The sequence below is a fragment of the Nannospalax galili genome, unplaced genomic scaffold (assembly GCF_000622305.1).
Source record: "Nannospalax galili isolate Female #2095 unplaced genomic scaffold, S.galili_v1.0 scaffold488, whole genome shotgun sequence".
In the NCBI taxonomy this organism is placed as follows: domain Eukaryota; kingdom Metazoa; phylum Chordata; class Mammalia; order Rodentia; family Spalacidae; genus Nannospalax; species Nannospalax galili.
In genome coordinates, this window is record NW_008360316.1 from 6,398,260 (window position 1) to 6,420,314 (window position 22,055).

The 22,055-nt window shown below is 40.7% G+C and overlaps 1 protein-coding gene across 1 annotated transcript in view; it reads left to right on the plus strand.

Moving 5' to 3' along the window:
* The window catches only part of Micu2 (mitochondrial calcium uptake 2), a 130,342-nt gene that overhangs the window by 61,541 nt on the left and 46,746 nt on the right, over positions 1-22,055 (plus strand). The window contains exons 5-6 of the mRNA XM_029559610.1: positions 13,552-13,599; positions 15,222-15,304. Of these exons, the coding sequence (XP_029415470.1) occupies positions 13,552-13,599; positions 15,222-15,304 (131 nt within the window). The remainder of the gene's footprint in view (positions 1-13,551; positions 13,600-15,221; positions 15,305-22,055) is intronic.

The window sequence follows — 22,055 nt, forward strand, 5'->3', positions numbered from 1 at the left end:
CACACACACACACACACACACACACACACACACACACACACACAAATACAATAATTAAAAAAAATAGTGAAATAGGGCAGGGCATGGTTGGTGCACACCTTTGCTCTCTGCACTTGAGAAGTAGGTGGATTCTCTGTGAATTTGAGGCTAACCTGATCTACATAGGGAGTTCTAGGACAGCCAGGACTACATTGTGAGAGCCTGACTATAAGAGTAACATTATTAAACAAAAGAAAACAAAGCAGGCAGAATGACAATGCCAGCCTCCAAGCCCCATCCTTAAGGCTGGAAACTGCCACTCCATATCTCCCTTTTGGAGACCCTAGTGTCAAGTATGATATCTAATATTCTTTCTGGAAAGACTTCGTGGAGTCTTCAAGACTACATGCAGGCTGGGCATGATGGGATACACCTATTGTCATAGCACTTGGGAGGTGGAAAAAGGAGAATCAGGAGTCCAAGATGCCCCAACCCGCGGAGCAACAGCGTGGGGCACCGAGACTGAACCTGGAGGAATGAATAGGCAGGGGGCACGAAGAAATGGAGACAAGACAGTATTCTGATCAAGTCTCTTTTATTGAGCAATCACACAGTGTTAATATAGTAAAGCGGAGGGTGGGGGAAGGTAAAGGGTGGAGAGAAGGTGGGGGGAGTGGAAGGCGGCAAGGCCCTGCTGGGGAATTTCTACTACAGTCATGAGCCCTGGTGGTTTCACAAGATAAGGAAGTAAAATGTAGAAAAAAATCAGGGCAAGAAAAACATGTTTTTACAAGGCCACCTGGTTGTTTCAAACTTGGGCAGGGGTACACTTAAGGCTTGGCCTCCAACACTCAGCATTTTTTCTTTATATAAAGGGAAAAATAACTCAGCTCTAAGACTACCACTGCGTCAGCTCCCAGCCTCACTGTTACCTGCAAGAGTTGCTTCGGGCCACTTCTCTTTGCTTTGGTTCTTAAGACTCCGACCATGACATTGTTCCCTCTTCCTATCTTATAACCAGGCTCTTTCTCTTTACCATATGACTCCTGACTTCTCTGAACTTGCAAACACCTCGTCCCCACAAACCTTACCAGCCACCTCTTGTTCATTCTTCAGCCTCACACCATGGACACTGTTCCTTTCAAGATTACCAGTGCCACCCTTGCTACTAGAGCCAATAAAGAAGTTCTGCAGTGTTTGATACACTTGTATACTCTTACTTCATGATTGCCCCTTCTTTTGGCTCAGTAACCCCATATTTTCTGCTGTTTTCTAAGAATTGCTTTTTTTTTTTAATTTTTGGACTCCTTTGATGAAATTCAACTAGAAGTCAATTATGGTATAACAGACTTGTAATCCTAGCCCTTGGGGGGCTAACGCAAGAGAATTTTTGGTTATCCTGGGGAAATTAAGCATTCTCATTCTAATGGGGTGAGTTAGAAAGAAACCTACAAGAGCCATGAGAAAGTCTGTACTGCACAAGGGATAAGAAACTCTGAAGAAAGTAGAGACTACCTACCAAATGATGATTGACATTTTGAGTTTTAAGTGTGATGAAGGTGTTGGAAGAACAATAAGCAGAAACATTTCATTCCCTTGGTTTGTAGAAAGTACTGAAGAGTAGTAGAGATGATGTGAGACTGGATAATGGAAGTTCTGAAAGCAGGCTACATTATTCCACTTTAAGATCATTCAGATGGGAGAGCTGCTCCTGCTCCTGCTCCTGCTCCTGCTCCATCTTCTTCATCTTCTTTTGTCTTTTTGAGATAGGTTCTCCCTGTAGCTCCAGCTGGCCTGGTACTTGCTATGTAGACCAGACTGGCCTCAATCTCACAGGGATCCACCTGCCCCTTGCCTCAAAAGTGCTGGGATTAAAGGCGTGTGACACCATGCCCAGATCCCTATAGATGTTCTCTAGTCTATCCTTGTTCCCTTCCTCTGGTCTCCTTCAGCAGACATGTGGAGCTGCCTTTCATATTGACAGGTGAGGAGCTGGGTGAGGAAGAGAATTCCATCCAGAACTCAGGCTTCTGGTCTCCAAAATTAACCGTTTGGATAATTTTTCTTTCCCAGAGCTAGAGGGCTATTAATGCTCTCATAATGAGCATAGGCATCAATCATATATTTTAGAATTTTTTGAAGGAGTGAAACTAGTATTTCTGGTTGATTGGGAGAGGAGCCTTAGTGGTGAGCAATAAAATAATAAACTGAAAATGGAAGCCCATAGCAGGAATTTGTGTTTGTTTGGTGTGTTTCCTTAGACAAAGCCCATAAGATAGTCATATGAGAAACAGAGAGAAGGTGCTGAGATTGACAGACACAGCCATAGGAGAACTAGAAGGAGTAAGCAACTACAAGGATGGAAAATACAGAAAGTATTCATTTCAAAGTCAGCAGTTAAGAGATTAAAAGGTATTTACATTCCATGGTCACAGAAGAAAAATTAAACTTATCTTCCTACATTTAGATAGGAGTATATTTTTAAAGCCCCCATTTATCAAAGACTGGCAGAGAAGGTCTGAACAGATGAAACAGTTCAATGATGATCATAAAAGTAAGTAATTGACAGGTGAAGGTACAGAATAATGAAAAGTTAGAAATTCCATGAAAGGGTCTAGTGAGAGCTGCCCTCTCATGCTTTGTCCGGATGGTGCATCTCTTCACTTAGGCCTTTGTGCACTTGCTTTATCCACTCTTACTGGGGTCTTAGTCTTGGTCCTTCACTTCCATCACTCCAATGCATCCTCCCCCCTCTCCACTTTAAGTGAGAGAAGTGTTACTAAGGTTAAGAACATAGCCACGTGTGGTGGTATACGCCTTTAATCCCAGCACTCGGGACAGAGGCAGATGGATCTCTGTGAGTTCAAGGCCAGCCTGGTCTACATAGCGAGTTCCAGGCCAGCTGGGGCTACAGGGAGACCTTGTCTCAAAAAAGACCAAAAAAAATTTTAAAAAGAACACATCATATCTGGGGACATGGACCCTCAGTTCCCATGCAGCCCATGGTTTATAAGTGCCTGCTTAATCTGTAAGACAGAAATAATAGTGTTGACTTCAGGGCTAGGGTGAGAATGGCAAATGTCAAACACCTAGCATAGTGCCTGAGAGAAAGTCAAGAAGTGATCTCTGCTGGTTTTATTAGGGAAGTCCATGTTCCACAGTTCTCTTCGGCTCTCAGAAATCATCCTGTCCTGATTCTCTTTGTACCCTTCTTTCTGTTGACATTCTTCCTCCTCCTGCCTGTTAAAACTGGTGCTTTCTAGGAAACTGTCCTTCCCTTAATGCTCCTTCTCAGCTTCTGTGGCTTGAGTATCCATGAGATGCCTTCTACATCTTTCACAGTCTCCAGCATAGGCTACTGAATCATAGACATCTGAATACAGAGCAGCTGCTAGATACCCTCTTTTGTATCTCTCTCAGTTATCTTAAATTCAGCATATCCTAAACATCACTACCCTTTAAGCCAGCTCACCCTGTTGTTGATCACATTTCGTGGCAACACCTTTTACCCAGCTCATCCAAACCCAGGAAATATCTCAGCACCCTTTGTCTACCTCTCTCTTTGCCCCTCCAATCCTTCATAGGTAATCAGATATAAATCTAGTTTCACATTTAAAAAAATTTTGGACTATATCCTTTGTTCTGCCCACTTCTATAAAACTTAACAGGAAAGAGATCATATGACTCTTAATAAGTAGAACCCAGCTCCAGTTGTTAGCCACCATGTGGGTGCTTGGAACTGAACCTGTATCCTCTGTAAGGACAACCAGTGCTCTTAATCACTGAGCCGACCCTCTAGCCCATCTCTCTTCTACTTTCTAGCCCACCCTCTCCTTCCATCTTTCTGCTGGATTGGAGAATTAGCCCATGCTTCACCTATTTGTGAGTCTTTCTAACTTCTTCATTGGGACAGTTCTTCCATATGTTCTCCTTCCAACCATATTTTACTAAGTCACTTATATGTCACCTTCTGACCTCTTAAGCTATTAAATCCTGGAAGGAAAGGCCATTCCTTTCCTCTGTAAACTTCTAAGATATAAGCACAGTGTCTGGTACATGGCATCTGCTCAGAACTGTTTGCTTAAACAAATAAGTGAAACCTTAAACAATTAGTGGTTGTGATGGAGCCCAGCACCAGAGAACTAAGACTTGAGTATCTTAGCTATGATAGCAATCATGATCTTATAGAAGCTAGAAGAAAAATAGAGCTTGTAAGTATATTAGTGACTTTTGTTTTTTCATGACAAAGTATAATGAAGGGAGAATGGTTTACTTTGGCTCATGGTTTTGAAGGGAGTATGTGAGGGAAAGAAGAGCAGCAGGAGCAGGAACTAGCTGGTCAGGTTGTATCCATAGTCAGAAAGCAGAGGGAGAAGAACACTGTCTAGTACTCAGCTCATGGAAGGTGAATCTTCCTCTTCAGTTAACTCTATGAAAACCTCTCATAAATACATCCAGAGGTGTGACTCCTAAGAGATTACAAATCCAGTCAGGTTGATGATGAAGATTAACCATCTGAAGTCCACTCTTTATCAACTTAATGCCCAAACACATCACTTTGAAACAATAATCTTCCTCAAAGACTCTTGACCATTTCATAATGCAAAATGCATTCAACATTATTAGTTCTACTTCAAAAGTCCCCATAGCCTTAGCATTTTCAACACTGTTCAAAAGTCCAAAGGCTCCTCTGAGACTCAAGGTATCTCTTAACTGTGAGCAACTCTAAATTTTTTAAGTTGCATGCTTCCAATATGCAGTGGCATAGAGTAAACATTCTCATTCCAACAGGGAAAAATTGGGATAAAGCAAGACTGAAACACAGCAGAGCAAACACCAAATCCTGCATCTCTAAGTCCAGCATATAGGGATTTGGTGACATCATCTGAGCACCAGCAAAGTTGAGCAGTCCCTCCTCTCCAGTTCTGATGCCTGCAGCACAAATAGCCTCTCCCTTGAGCCACCTCCACTTTCTGTCTGACTTTCCTCCCTGCACGTGCCACAGTCCTGACATCTCCAACAGCCTGGGGTTGCCATTTCAATTTAGTCTTCACCTGTATAGCTCCTTGCAGGAATTTCAACCCTGCCACACATTGCCTGGCCTCAGTATTTTTCTAGCACATTAGTGCAAACCTCCATGATCTCATAGCTCTTGAATTTTACATGCCTGCAAAATCATGTGGCTGATACTGCCCAAGTTCTGCCAGCTGGAGATGTAATCTGGACATGTCTACCACAGCTCTAATGACTTCTGTGCACTTTGGAAGCTGAAACAGGGATAACTCTTAACCCCAGGCTCCCTCTTTTCAAATAAACTTACATTTTCATGGGGCTGGAGACATGGCTCACCAGTTAAGAGCACTGACTATTCTTGCAGAGGACCCAGGTTCGATTCCCAGCACCCACATAGTGGCTGACAACTATCCATAACTCCAGTTCCAGGAGATCCGATGCCACCTTCTGACCTCCAAAGGCATTGCGTGACAGGGGTGCACTTACACACATGCAAGCAATACACTCATACACATAAAATAAAATAAAATTTCTTTTTGAGACAGGGTCTCCCTGCAACCCCAGCTGTCCTGGAACTCACTATGTAGACCAGGCTGGCCTTGAACTCACAGAGATCTACCTGCCTCTGCTTCCCGAATGCTGGGATTAAAGGCGTGCGCCACCACACCCCACTAAATAAAAATATTTTTTAAAACTTGCATTTTCAGCCAGGCGTGGTGGAGCCTGCCATCAATCCCAGCACTCAGGAGGCAGAGGCAAGCATCTGTCTGTGAGTTCAAGGCCAGTCTGGTCTACATAGTGAGTTCCAGGCCAGCAGGGACTACAGGGAGACCCTGTCTCAAAAACAAAAACAAAACAACAAAAGAAAACCTTGCATTTTCACAATTTGGAGTCTTTGGTGTGTGAGGTCTTATACTAAGGGCACCCTTCCTTATGCTCCAGTGAAGAAGGAGAGGTTTCTCTTTAATGACACTAATGTCTCTAACAATTTTAGCTTGTTTCTCTACTTATACTTTGCCTGCAACTTTAAACTTACTCATGTTCCTTTCCTTGACAAATTGTATGGTTTTTTTTAATATCTTTGTTTTGTTGTTGTTGTTGTTGTTTTTGTTTTTGAGACAGGGTTTCCCTGTAGCCCCAGCTGGCCTGGAACTCATTATGTAGACCAGGCTGGCCTGGAACTCAGAGAGCTCTGCCTGCCTCTGCCTCCTGAATGCTGAGATTAAAGGTGTGCACCCCCATGCCCAGCTGAGCCGTTACTTTTTAATTCAGCCTCACACAAATTTTTAGGACACTGGCAGAATGTGGCCAGATTCTTGGCCAGTATTTAGCACAAATGGCCTCTAGCCCCATTTAAAATAGTCCTGTTTTCCTTCTGAAATCTCATGAGCTGAGACATCACTATCCATATTTCTACTAGCATTGTGATGTTCCACACTTCTCCAGCATGACCTATTAAGCTCTGCTTAAAGCATGCAAGTGCTTCTCTAGTTTGTACCTTCAGTCTCTTCCAAATTCATTCTGCAAACCAGTTCCAAAGACCTATAAACAACATGATCAGAGCATCACAGTTACAGCCCATCTCCTTGATACCCATTTTTGCTATTAGGTGCTTTTCTTATTGATATGACAAAAGCAATGGAAGGATGGGAGGGTGTGGTGGTTTGAATAAGAATGTCCCCCATGGGCTCCAAGTATTCAGACATTTTGTTCCTAGTTGGTTTACTGTTTCAGAAGGTTTTAGGAGGTAGGGCCATTCCAGAGGAAACATGTCCTGGGGGTGGGCTTTGAGAGATCTTAAGCCTTGCCAGATTTCCAGTCACTCTTTACTTCCTGTGCCTACCTAAAGATGCGATCACTCTGCTTTCTGCTCTAGCCACCTGCTCCGCCATGCCTCCCCCCACCATGATGGACCCTAACTCCTGGAACCAGAAGCTCAAATAAACTCTTCCTTCTAAACGTTGCCTTGGTCATGGTGTTTATCACAGCAACAGAAAAGTAACTAATACAGAAAGTTTATTTGGCTCCCAGTTTGAGGGAGTAGAGTCCATCATTGCAGGGAAGGTCTGGCAGTAGGAGCAGGAGACAAGCAGTTAGGAAGCAGGGAGAGATGAAAGCTGGGGCTTGTACTTTCTCCATTTTACCTTTTTATTTAGTCTAGGACCCAGGTATTTGGACAGTGCTTCCTTCTTAAACTCTGGAAACACCCTCACTGACATAACTAGGGGTGTATCTCAAAGGTGATTCCAAATCCAGTCAATTTAATAATGAAGATTTACCATCACAAATAGGAAAAAAGTAGAAGAAAGATTTCAGTTATTTTTCAGTTTTTCTCTGAAGTACACAAACTTAAATATGTATTGCTAAGGAAGAAAGATTCAACAGGTATATTTTATTCACCTGTACTTCCTTGCCAAAATTAATACACTTGTGTAAAGAATTAAAGCAGCTACATTTGGAACAATTTAAGATACTCCATTTTACCCCGTATAAGATCTATCAAAATTTACAGTATATCATAACTAGCAAAAAGGTATGCTCTTAAAATAATTCACTCCGCATTATTATAAAGAAAAGTAAATTGTAAGTTGTAACTATTCTGATTTTTAAATTGAGCCCATTCTTGGTGTCACAGTATTCTCAAGGATGTACTAAACATAAATTATATGAACATTGTTGAATATTTGAATACATTCCACTAGAAGGTGGATAATCCAGCCTTTTTGGGAAACAGAGTTCTCAAAATCCTATTCGTAACAGATTGTGTCTTAGTGTGGTGCCAGCTTTAAAATATTTCTAGAAGAAGCATAGTAACTAACAGTCTAGTCATCTCTCCTAGCAGCCCTTAAAGATTCTTTTAACAGAGCTGGGCGTGGTGGCGCACGCCTTTAATCCCAGCACTTGGGAGGCAGAGGCAGGCAGATCTCTGTGAGTTCAAGGCCAGCCTGGTCTACATAGTGAGTTCCAGGACAGCTGGGGCTACAGGGAGACTGGGATTCTTTTAACAATTTTTTTTTATTTATTATTTTATGTGTATGAGTGTATTGCCTGCATGTGTGTAAGTGCATCTGTGTTGTGCAGTGCCCACAGAGGTCAGAAGAGGGTGTCCAATCCCCTGGAACTGGAGTCATGAACAGTTGTTAGCTGCCATGTGGGTGCTGGGAATCGAACCCAGGTCCTCTGCAAGAGCAGTGCTCTTGACCACTGAACCATCTCTCCAGACCCTCTTTTAACAAATTTTTGAAGATTAAATATTTTCCTGTTTTGCATGTAGTTTTGAAGATACTCCATTTAATAACATTTATTTTAAAATTAAATGTTTTTCTGTACATATTCTAAAATGTTGAATTGCATTTTCAGAGGGTGGATGCTAGAATGCTGTTGCAGAGCTCTGATGTTTATTTATAATTCATCTTGAGTATAAGGTGCTATTTTTAAACTTTCTCAACTGTGTTTATTTAAACTTTTTATTTAAGTCGGTGTTTCAAAGAAAGACACTGGAATTTTCCTTTTCAAAAAGTTCTCCATGCATAGGACATTTACCTATGTTTAAAGAAAAGTGAGGTCTCCTTTTGGCACCAAGCCCAGTGCAGTCTAGAAGTTTGGCATCTTTTTTTTTTTTTTTCTTTCCAGTTTGCCATATTCCTTCAAAATTTAGAAAATGCTGTTCTCCTCTTTTTTCAGGCTGCCAAGGGATGAAATCCTTTGATCTTTCAACTAACTTTAGTGCCCTTCTCCCAGGAGAAAGATATGACAAAACACATTGAATTTATTCTCCCTTCATATAAACACTGAATAGTCTTAAGACAAAAAGTATCTAAAGACTTACTACATGTTTTTGCTACAAAAAAGCAGTACACCTGCTCCAGTTTTTTGAAAATGTGATAGTGTGATAAATTGTAAGTTACCACAAACATTTAAAATAAGTGCCCGAGAGGAGGGGGATGGGAGCGGAGTCAGTAGAGTGCTGCATGAGCATGAGGACCTGGGTTTCTATCCCAGCAGCCACATAAGAACCAGGTGCAGTGACTCATCTGTAACTTTAGCACTGGAGAGGCAGGAGAGATGGATCCCCACAGTTTGCTTGGCTAGCCAGACTATGAGCCACAGGTCCCAGTGAGACCTTGTTTCAAAAAAGTAAAAAACTTCTCCATCATATTCACCTTTCCAAAACAGCAAGATATACAGATGTCAATTTACTTCATTTTAGAACTGACATATTTTAGCGAGTAGCTAAATCATTACAAAAACTTCCTAGTTTCCTAGGAAGAGAATTATTCATTGAAAGAACAAGTGGATTTTAAGACTTCTGGTAGAAAAATAGGGAAATTCACACCCTCTCACCATTATATCAGAATGCCAACCTCCCTTTACTAATTTCACATGTTACTGATAATTGCCAATGTTTGGAGCTGCAAATAAGATCTCAGTGTTGTGTATATTTATACTGTTTCCTAGTGATGCCGAACAGCATGTCTAATAGTAAGATATTGTTTGAAGTGTGAAGAGAAGGGGAAGGAAAAGATAAGAAATCTTTGGTTATTTTAATGATCATATTCTGATTTCCATAGTTAACATATGTAAAACGGGGGGGAAAAAAAGTAAGGAACAGTTGAGAAAAACACCCAGTGTCAACCTCTGGCCTCCACTTGCATGTGCACACACACGGACACATATAAACACAAACACACACAGACACATATATACACATACAACACACTGATTATTTTATTAAAATATATACCTGAATTGGGGCTGGGGAAATGGCTCAGCAGTTAAGAGCACTGACTGCTCTTGCAGAGGACCTGGGTTCGATTTGCATCATCCACATTGTGGCTAACAACCATCTGTAACACCAGTTCCAGGGGATCAAACACCTTCTTCTGACCTCCATGGGCATTGCACAACACAAGCACACTTACACACATGCATGCAATATACTCATACACATAAAATAAAAATAGTAAATAAAATATTTTTTAAAAATAAAATATATACCTGAATCACAAATTCAAGGCCTGCTTCAGCTACAAAATAAGTTCAAAACCATCCTGAGCACCTAGTGAGTGCTTATCTCAAACTTTAGCACATTAAAAAAAGTAAACTTTGGGGCTAGAGAGATAGCTCAGCAGTTAAGAGCACTGACTGCTCTTGCAGAGGACCCAGGTTCAATTCCCAGCACCCACATGGTGGCTATGAACCATCCTTAACTCCAGTTCCAGGGGAATCCCTCTTCTGACTTCCACAGCATTGCACGACATGGGTGTACTCACATACATGCAGGCAATACACCTGTACACATAAAATAAAAATAATAAATATTTTTTTAAAAAGGAAACTTGCCTAGCATAATATATATCTAAGCATAGTAACTAGCTAACTAATAATATATAATACTATGTATACTGTATATAGTGTTTATATAGAGAATATGTGTGCATGTACATACACATGTAAAGTATATGTATTTGAAGTTGCTCATGGATAAATGTTGATGTAATGAACAAAACCTTTTCTACATTGCTGTGAACCACATTTAGCCCCAAGTCCCTGCTTTTCTTATTGGGAGTCTTTTGTGGTTTGAAAATGAAATGTCTCCCATAGGCTTGTGTGTTGGACACCTGGTCCCCAGCTGGTCACACTGAGAAGGTTGTGGAACCTTCGGGAGATGAAGCCTTGGTAGGGGCTGCCCTTAAGGTTTTGTAGTCCAGCCCACTTCCTGTTCGCCCCCTGCTTCTTGAGTATGGAAGCACTGTGTGCAGCTGGCCCCCTGCTGCTGCCAACATGTCTTGCCTGCCTCCTGCCATGTCTTCCTTGCCAGATGAACCATCTCTTTGGACCTGTTAGCCAAAATAAACTCTTCTTGCCTCAGTTGCTTTTGTCAAGGCATTTATCACAGCACTGAGAAAGGAACCAAGAAAGAGCACTTAGGATTTGACCTTCCTTCACACAAAGGTAAAAACTGTTTAACAACTAAGCAACAGCAAAAAATTAAAAATGGGTAAAGAACGTGGATAGACAGTTCTCCAAAGAAGTTGTGCAAATGTCTAATAAATACATGAAAATTATATTGCTCGTTAGTAATCACTGGAGAAATGCAAATGAGTGAGACATTGCTTAACATTCATTAAACGAGGGTGGGGACTACAGAAGAGGGCAGGTGTTGAGGATATAGAGAAATTTAGAATTCTTGTGCATGGCTGATGGTAGGAATGAAGAGTGCAGTGGCTGTGGGGAAGGAATGACAATTCTTGGAAACTTAGAGTTACTCCACTTTTGCATCTATATCCAGGAGACATGAAGCTAGGCCTTAAACAGGTGTTTTACCATGTGCTGCACTATGGATGAACCTTGGAACATTATGCTCAGGGAAACAAGCCAGTCACAAGAAGACAAATATTGCATGATCTTATTTGTATGAAGTCTCTAAAGCAGGCAAATTCATAGAGACTGAAAGTAGAAAATAGGGAGGATAGGTGGGGCAAAGCAGGAGTCAGTGTCTACTCCATACAGTGTTAGAGGACACTATAATAGTTTTAATGATGGTTGCACACTGTGAAATTCCTTAGTGACATGGAACTGCACATTTAAAATAGTGACGTTTATGTTGTGTGCATTTTACCAAAATTAAAAGAGAAAAGTTGACTGAAGAGACCTATCCAGCAAGAATAGTACAGAGGCTTTCTTTGGATACTCATGTAAGCGGTTTTACAATGTTCTCTGAAATAGGGGAGTTGGTGATATTGATTGAAATTTGAAGATGTTAATGAATTACAGGGTGTGTGGTGTGTGTGTGTGTGTGTGTGTGTGTGTACACAGTGACTACTTGAGAGGGAAGGTAATAGTTCTTTTAAGAGATACAACCTGGGGGCTGGAGAGATTACTCAGGTTAAGAGCACTAGCTGCTCTTGCAGAAGGCCCAGGTTTGGTTCCCAGCACCTACATGGCAGCTAACAACCATTCTTAACTTCAGGTCTGTGTGAGCCAGCACCCTCTTTTGGCCTCTTATGGCATTGCATGACACAGGTGCATTTAATGTACATGCAGGTAAAACATACATAAAAATAAATAAAAATTTTGCTGCTGGAGAGATGGCTCAGCAGTAAAGAACATTGGTTGTTCTTGCAGAAGACCCAGGTTCAAATCCCAGCACCCACACAGCAGCTAACAACTGTATGTAACTCCAGTTCCAGGGGATCCAATGGCCTCTTCTGTCCTCTGTGGGCATTGCACAACACAGGTGCACTTACCTACATGCAGGCAATATACTCATAAAATAAAAATAATAAATAAAATATTAAATAAATAAATAAAAATTTTAGAAAGGAATACATCCTAAAATTTTGACTTTGAAATGATATGACGTGGAATTTGTTTCTAAATAATCTAGTGAGCCAGGCATGGTGGAACATGCCTTTAGTCCCAGCGCTCAGGAGGCAGATGCAGGTAGATCTCTGTGAGTTCAAGGTCAGCCTGGTCTACATTTTGAGTTCCAGGCCAGTTGGGTCTACAGGGAGACCTTGTCTCAAAGACCAAAAACAAAAAAATAATAATCTAGTAAGAGATGAGAATGGAAGGAGGTATAGATAAAATTAGACCTGTCATGAGATGGTAATTACTGGATTTGAGTTTTATTTTATTATTATCTAGTATAATAATACATAATTGATTGTCATATTCTGTGTGCTTTTGTATATGTTTGCATTTTTCATTATAAAGTGTTTTCAGTTGTAAATTGTACATTTTGCTGTGGTCCCAAGCTTCTGGTCCAGAGGAAATTTTTTAGCTCCTCAGGAAGCTATTCTTTTTAAGTTCTGCTTCTGTATCTACTGTAGTTCTTCTCACAGCAAGCAGCATAGAATCAACACAGTCTAATCGAGCAAGAGACCAGATGTAGAACTAGCTTCTAAGCTAGCCTAAATCAGAGCTCAAAAGTCACCCAGTATCCATTTTTCAGGCCTTCCAACTAAAAATGAGCTCAGTTCTTGGGCTCTCAATTATGCCTAGCTGTGACCAGAAGGTCACTTTGCCCATGCCTTCATATTCCTAAGTGTAACTCTCAAATCAAAGTCCACTCACCCCCAAAGGAAATCAATGACCCAGCAATCTCAGCAGAAATCATATGGTACCATTCTGAGTGGCCCAAAGTAAGTCATGAGTTGTCCCTGAAAGAGAAAGGAAGTCATGATGAGTGAATTGTCACATTTTAACTAGTATAATTTGACTTTCCATATAGCCAGTCTATGTGACCATAATTTTTAATTTCCCTCACTTGAGGTATTATAAGTAGGAAAATTTAAGTCTTAATTACTTAAAGTACAGATCAGACTTCTGGTGAATGCCTGTTACTTGCTAAGCTGCATCTATTTCCCCTGTGTGGGTCAGTGACATCCAGAGAACAGAACTCAGTAGATATGTAGATTGTTATTGAAGCTCATGACCTACTCTCTGCAAACTGGAGTAAATTTCTTTTTATATATGTAAAGTATCAATATTAATATCTTCATGATTACCATCTATAACTCACTTCCTGATTTGTTCTTATTTTCTCCCTTTCAGGGGTAATTTCATATACTGAGTACCTTTTCTTGCTTACAATCCTCACTAGTAAGTACCTCATATCTTTTTTTAAATATTTTACTTTTTCTTTTAATTTAAAGTGTTTAAGTGTATTACCTGCAGGTATGTAAGTGCACTTTTGTCATGCAATGCCCACAGAAGCCAGAAGAGAGCATCAGAACTGAAGTTATGGATGGTTGTTAGCTACCATGTGGAACTCGAACCCAGGTCCTCTGCAAGAGCTGCCAGCACTCTTAACCACTGAGCCATCTCTCCAGCCCCCTATCTCACGTCTTTTTACAACCATCATGTGGAGTTCTTTGTTCTTAAGCAGCAAGATTTTTGAAATGTGACATTTATGTCTTTGTCATTAAAAATATTGGTATCAGAGCTGGGGAGATGGCTCAGTGGGTAAACTGATTGCTGCACAAGCATGAGGACCTGAGTTCAGATCCCCAGCACCCACATAAAAGCCAGGCATGACAGGCATGCACCTGTAATCCCAGTAGTGAGAGAGTGGGGGAAGATTGGGGCGGGTGGGGGACACTAGCTAACCAATCTAGTGACATAGCAAGCTCCAGGTTCATTGAGTGCTCTGTCTCAAAAAATAAGGTGGACAGCAATAGAGGAAGCTATTCAGAGTCAATCTCTAGCCTCTGTGTGTGCACCACAGATGAATGCATCTGCACACATATTTGCAACACACACACACCCCACAAATATTGGTACCTGAATTTCTACATCTACAAAATGATAATGTTAGAGTATCTTTTTAGGTCTCTTCTACCTCCCACATACCATGGCACCCAGAAACTATTCCCTCAACAGAAAGTTTATTGAACAGAAGATTCATGGTTAGCTTCCTCTTTAGGATACTTTGAAAAATAATATAATTTAACTAGGCGTTGTACAAGATTCCTGACTTATACTGTTCAAAAGCATGGTCATCATTGGAAACAAGGAAAGACCAAGGAAATTCCAGACGTGCACGGACAAGCAGACATGACAACTAGATGCAGCATGGTATCTTGCATGGGATTCCAAAACAAACAACAGTAGTGAAAAAGATAAAATCTATAGTTTGTAGTTCATAATTCTGGACCATTGCTTGCTTAGTCTTGAGAAGAGTACTGTGGGTGGGTATATAAAGATGTTAACATTAGAGGAAGCTGGCCAAAGAGTATATGGAACCCCACTGTTTTACATTATAGTATGTCTAAAAAAATGACAAAAGGTTAAAAAAGCTAAGAACGGAAATTAAAATGCAATCATTTCTATGCAAATAACGAGGGTACTGTAAGAATAGAAGAAAGCCACTAGTGGGTCAGGAGGTGAGTTCTCACATGAATTCTGGTGTGAAGGGAGAGCAGAAGAGCAGCAGCTGTGGGAAGACGCTGCAAGGCAGAGGTGAAAGCCTGTACATCAAATATCCACCCCTAAAAACTGTTTGAAGAGATCGGTATTTCCTTCTCCTGTAGCCCCAGCTGGCCTGGAACTCACTATGTAGACCAGGCTGGCCTCAAAATCACAAAGATCCACGTACCTCTGCCTCCTGAGTTCTGGGACTAAAGGAATGCACCACCACACCCAGCAAATTTGAGGGATTCCTAAGTGCAGATATTTAGCATTTCACTAACGTACAAGTAATTACTTTTTTCATTTCATTGCAGAGCCCCACACTGGGTTTCATGTTGCTTTTAAAATGCTGGATGCTGATGGTAATGAGATGATTGAGAGAAAGGAGTTTTTTAAGGTAAGTGCATGCTTGTTGTTTTAGGTTTATCTTAAATTAACACCAGATGCTTATGCAATAATTTTACATTTCCATAGAAATCAAAATTATATTCACTGTTTACATATGAAATATCAAGAAACATTTGTATGTTCAAAAATATTTTATTTTCTGAAATACAGTCTTGAGGAAATTAACAACTAATAAGAGCATACGGTTCTGAAAGGAGAAGTGAGCTTGAGCGTTTACATGTCTATGACTTCAGTAAATAATACAGTAAAAAGGGCTTTGTAGACTATAGGTGCTTTAAAGAATAAATTTTAGAGATGCATTTAAAATGATTCTTATACCAAAAAATGAATAAGAATAGTAGTAATGTGACCCTTCATGAAGAATAAGGGAAAAATTACAAATTATGGTAAATTTTCTAGGAATTGGATAAAGCTAGTATTTGAAAAGCTGCAGATATAGTTAAAGTAACTAATAATGGATTTTTTTCTGGACAGTTCAATAATTAGCAATAATATCAAAGAAATGCCTCCGTCTGTTGGTGTATGCCCATTGGGGTTAAATGATTTTCGTCAATTATAGATATATATAGTTAAAGTAATTAATAATTTTTTTCTGGACAATTATAAACCTCCAAACAGTAAATTCTGTTTCAAAAGTTGGTGATAGTATCAAAGAAATGCCTCAGTGCAGTTGGTGTGTGCCCATTGGAGTTAATGATTTCCATCTATTGCAGTACTGTGTGCAGAAAAAACATGTGGGTAGATACACACAGAGCTGAGCCTAGCATAGCTATCACTGATGACTAGCGAGGACATATGAATGATAACTCAAGTGTGTACATAAACCACTAATTTGTGACAGTTTTTTAAGAAGCCTTTGAGATGGTGCTCACTGACGTTGCTGGTGAGAATAAAATGAGAAAACAGAATTGACAGCTGCCATGAAAGTTAAATATATGCTTCACATATGACTTAGGAATTTTACTCCTAGATATTTAGTCAGAGAAAAGAAAACATATAGGTAGGTGTGGCTCAGGACTATAAGCCTAGTATTTGGGAAATTGAGTTAGGATGATTGCCATGAGTTCTAGGCCAATCCAGACTATGGAATGAGACCTTATCTCAAAACCCCCAAAAATACAGAAAACATAGAGATAGGAAACTCAGGATCTGTATATGAGTATGCATGCCAACTTTATTCATAGTAACCCAAAACTGGAAACAACCAAAATGTGTGTCAATAAAGGATGAGATAAACAAATGATAACTATGCAATAGAATACTGTTTGGCAATAAAAAGGAACAAAGTGCCAATAGACAGCAGCATGTATGAGTCAAGTGAAAGAGAAAGTACAACTCTTTGATTCCATGTATATGCAGTTCTTCGTATCTGTACTAGAAGAAAGCAGATCTTTGGTTGTCTGGGGCCCAGGAAACAGTATGGAATTGATTGTCCACAAACAAAGGAAGGAAGGAGGGAGGGAGGGAGGGAGAGAGAGAGAGGGAGAGAGAGGGAGAGAGGGAGAGAAAGGAGAAATTGAAATACTGGGAATACTTAAGATCTTAGTTACTGATGGTGCATGGATGTGTGAAAATGTCAGAATTCATGAGATTGTACACTTTACATAGGTGTATTTTATATAAATTATACCTAGTAAATACTTGTAACAAAGTTTTATGTCATAGTTCCTAAAATGTTTTGTTTTATACATGCATTTATTGTGTGTGTGTGTGTGTGTGTGTGTGTGTGTGTGTGTATGACTATCTCAAAGCCTTTGAACTAAGAGCAGAATTGTTCGCAATAGAGAATGAGCTATAAAACAGTGGGACCTTTCGAAAATTAGGTCTAGCGTGCTTAATGTCATTAAGAATAACCTAGAAGGGGTGTGTGCATCTAAGCAGGTGGGGAACCCGGGACCAGTGATGTGAAAGCAAGCTGGCAGTAGGGTGGCAGATGGAGTCTCAGGGCTAAAGTGCAGCAGAGACCACTGTACCAGATGTGACCAGGAATGGTAACTGCTCATGTTAAAAGCTTGTTAAAGGAGAGAAGAGGGACCTTTTTTTTTTTTTGGTCTTATTGAGACAAAGTCTCCCTCTAGCCCCAGCTGGCCCGGAACTCACTATGTAGACAAGGCTGGCCTTGAAGTCACAGAGATCTGCCTGCCTCTGCCTCCCAAGTACGGGGATTAAAGGCGTTCAAGAGAGGGATCATTTTTAAAAGATTAAGACACTAGGCTAGGGAGATCGCTCAGTGGGTAAGAGTGCTTGCTGCACAAGCATGAGGACCTGAGTTTAGATTCCCCAAGTCAGGTATAGCTGTACATGTATGTAACCCCCACACTGTAGATCCCAGGAGCTTGCTGGCCAGCCAGTCTAAGCAAAACAATGAACTTCAGATTCAGCGAGGGACACTGTCTCAGGGGAGTAAGACTGAGAGTGACAGGGGAGGACACAACATTAGCCCCTACACACAGGTACACACACCACATATGAGAGACCTATATATGAAACACATACTTAAATGTCTGATCTAGAACAGCCTTTCTTCAAGTTGGAGAGGCTGATTTAAATTCCTTGTTAATTTTCTTGCCTAAGTCTATCTATAATGTATTCTCTGCAGTTCCCAGTCATTTTCTTTAAACTGCATAAAAAAGCACCCAGGAGATTAAGACAGAAGAGTTACAGCGACCCTACCAGCCTGGGCTGTATATAAGACCCTGACTCAAAAAAAATTGATAAAATGCAGCAGATATGTAAAAACACTTGCAAGGCAGTCTGAATACAGAATCCTAGACGTCTATGAATTTTTTTCCAGCCTTTACAATCTTACCTTAAGTAACTAGAAGCAAATTTATTAGCAAATTTGTCACACGACTCAGAAGCATTCAATTCTTTATAGAAGTAGTTCTCTTCAGTTTCATTTTCCAGCAATAGGTAGACAGGAAGAGACTGAACATAGATGTGCATATGTTCCCCCCACCCTGCCCCCTGACGTGGCAGCATCCCAGCACAGGCCTTAGCGCTGCAGGGTTTCTAATGCTATGCTCCTGCTGTAGAGACTCCTGCCAAAGCCAAGACTTGTAAATTTATGTCTTTTTTTTTCTTGTCAGCACTGTGATTCAAGCCCTGAGCCTTACACATGGGCTCTACTCCTCTTGCTTTTTCAGTCCTTCAAGTCACACCATTTGTTTCTGTTGGTCAGCATTGCTTTAGTAGTGTCTACAAGACCATAGATTGAAAACATTTTACATAGGTTTTACTGCATGCCCATTGTGACAGTCATTTCAAACACTGAAGAAAAGTTGTCTTACTCTGGGTTATGCAAATGAAATAAGAAAGCTGGAGCGTTCCAGAGGATTGAAGTCATGTGAAATTATGCCCTTGGATAGATGAGGCTCCCTGTACTGGTCAGAAGAGGGAAGTGATCTAACAGAAATCATTTTCTTAAGGTGGTAAAAGTTAAGCTTAATACAAAACAATACAAAAAAATCTACTATTTAGCTGTTTGTTTTTTATAATCCAAAAATGTAAGAAATAAGAGTTTAAAAAACTTTCATTTCATTAGAAAGCCACTGTTGGGGATAGAGAGATGGTTCAGTGTTTAAGAGCACTGACTGCTCTTGGCAGAGGACCTGGGTGCTGTTCCCATCACCCACATGGCAGCTAACAACCATCTAAAACTCCAGTTCCAGGGGCTCTTGGTCTCCACAAGTGCCAGGCAGGCATATAGTACACTTAAATACATGCAGACAGACATTCATAATTAAAAATAAATAAAATCTTTTTTTTAAAAAAACCACTGTTTACAAATGTTAGAAAATTACCATTATTAGAAAAGCAAGCAAGAATTCTGTGAAGAAGTTGAAAATGGATGTGAACAGACAAAATTGAAAGAATCAAAAATTTCAGGTAATCATGACTTTTACCCAGATTCCCAGGTTAAAAAATACTCAGAAAGCTAGGAGGAAGTGAGGCATGGTGGCCCATGCTGTAACCCTAGCACTTTGAGGCTAGAGCAAGAAGACTCAGCTTGAAGCCGAAATCACTGTTTAGTATGAACAGTAGCTAAGCAGCCATTATTTATGACCCCTTGGAGAAGTTAATGTTTGGAGCACTTGTAAAGGCATTGCTGTTTTGCAGTACAGCTGAAGTGTGAGTCTCTGTTCCTACCCAATATAGGTCTCTAATATGAACTATGCTGTCAGGTGGAACCAGCAGAGAGTTGTTGGCACTTCAGTCTTTCAGGCTCGATCTCTGGCTGCCATGTAAAAGATGAATTCAATGAGGAGTCACTGAGTCTTGAAGCTCCATAGACTATTGCAATAGTTGATTTACATTTGTGAATAAAAAGTAGAAAAGTCAATAACTATGAAATCAAGAGAACTGTTAGGGATGAGGAAGTAAGAGGAGAGGCTTGTGAGCAGATATGATCAAGTGCCCCATGTATGTGTGCAGTGAAGCCCTGTACTTGGCGCAGTTAGTATGCAACTAATAAAGAGAAAGAAAAAAAGATTTAGGGACACCCTCTGTAACCCTTGATCCAATAGAATTAGAGGGATGAAGGGAAAGGAGGAATTAGTGGTCCCTGCTTTTCCCAAGCTCCTGACTAAGAATGATAAGTAGGTAGCGCTTCTGGATGAAAGGGAGCGGGCTGGTTCTTACTGAGGGTCGGTCATGTCTGACATGTCACATTTGAGGCCAGTAGAAAATAAGCTGTAGTATCCTCAACTTTAAAGATTAGAAAATTAGGGCCGGGGATGTAGCTCCATAGCAGAGAGTTTGCCTAGTTTATGTGCAAAGTTTGAGTCCTCACCTGGCAAAACAATCTGAAAAAACCCTAAGATTAAGAAATTAGTGTGCAATCAATTTTGCAACCATGATCTAAATGCAAGCCTTCCATTTTCAGAGCCCTGCTCTTTCCTCAGTGTCACCCTGCTTTATTTTAAGTAGAGGAGGACTGTGTTGAGAAAGATCTTGACTCCAAGCTTGGAAATGTTGAGGGAGATAAACTGGCAGGACATCCATCTAGAGACAGACACATAGCAGCTGTCTGGAGATCCATCATGAACACAGCCAGGATTAGACACCATCCCTGTTGAGGTGGTGACTGAGTCATGAGCGTGTCTGATCTCAAGTGGAGAGAATGCAGTGACGAGAGGTAGGATGCCAGTCCCCGAGAGCGGTTAAGAGGTCAAGGTGAAGATGAGGTGCCAAGAGCAGCAAGCACAATACTGGGGCATCTAGAAAACACCGGGAGAGGGTACCTGAATCTTGGAAAGAAGAGAGTAACAAAGAAGGAGGGACTATGGAATGCCAAGCATTTTAAAGTGGTCAAACAGGATAGGGACTAAGTAGAGACACCTAAAATGCTGTAGGTCACTAACATTTATCTACTAGTGTTATGGAAGCATTTCAAAAGGGTGGTAGGAACCGAAGAAGGAGGAACTGGAAATAAAAGTTGGTATCAATAACTTTAGGAGATTTTTTGAGATTTTTTAACTTTTTTTCATTATATTTATATATTTACCTTGGGGGTAAGAGCACATACATACCATGGGGCACATGTGGGTCCCAGGGATCGAACTCAGGTAGGCAGGCTTGGCAGTAGATGCCTTTGATGCTCTGATCCATCTGACCAGTCCCTCTTTTGAGATATTTGATGACTAAAGAAGAAAATGAACTTAATCCTAAGGAAGAAAATATGTTTGCACAACTAGAACCTGCAATATCAGTACCTTAGTCTCCAAAGTGCCCTTACTGTCTAACTACCTCAGCTGCTTCAGACAAGACACAGGTGGGCTGGGGCTGGAGAGATGGCTCAGTGGCTAAGAGCACTGGCTGCTCTTTCAGAGAACCAGGGTTTGGTTTCCAGCACCCATGTGGTGACTAACAACCATCCATAACTCCAGTTCTAGAGGATCCAACACCCTCTCCTGACATCTTCAACGACTGCATGACACCAGTGCACTTACATACACGTAAGTAAAACACTCACATATAAAAAAAAAAAAGACTAAATAAATAAAGAAGCAGGTGGATTTATGACTTATTATTCATGTTGAGGGTAGTTCATATGCAAAGGCCGTGATGCATAGAGTTGACGCTTTCAGGTTAATTGAACTGTTAGTATTTGCACCTGCTATAATTCTCTCAGCGCTAGATAAACTTTGTGGTTTTATTCCTGGTAGTTACCAGGTATGTGTCTCTAAGTAGTAGAGATGGAGGTGATTTTAAGTAAGGTACACAGACTTAACAATTGTTGAGTGCCTGTTGGTGTCACTGTCATGCTTACAGAGTTCTAAGTTTTGTTGCACTTCAGTACAGTTTGGTGGTGACATGAGGCAGAATCACAAAACCTGCAGGTGAAGTGCTGCAGATGAGGCTGAAGGGGTAATGGGGAGAGAGCATGTTACATTGCTCCCATCTTCACACAGTTACATTATTGTCTGTGCCTTTTACATGACAGTCTCTTTACCATATCTCCAGCTTCTGCTCCCTGATACTGTTGAATAGAAAGGTTTTCATTCAAATATATCTTTTCACTTAACAGTTTTATATGCTGAATTTATGGAACAATTTCTGAATACTGTTGACTTCTCCTTAAATGTTTGGAACATTCTTGGATCATTAGCCCATGAATTAAGAAAGCAAGAGCCGGTCATGGTAGCACATGCCGTTAATCCCAGCACTTAGGAGGCAGAGGCAGGCAGATCTCTGTGAGTTTGAGGCCAGTATGATCTACCTAGGGAGTTCCAGGCCAG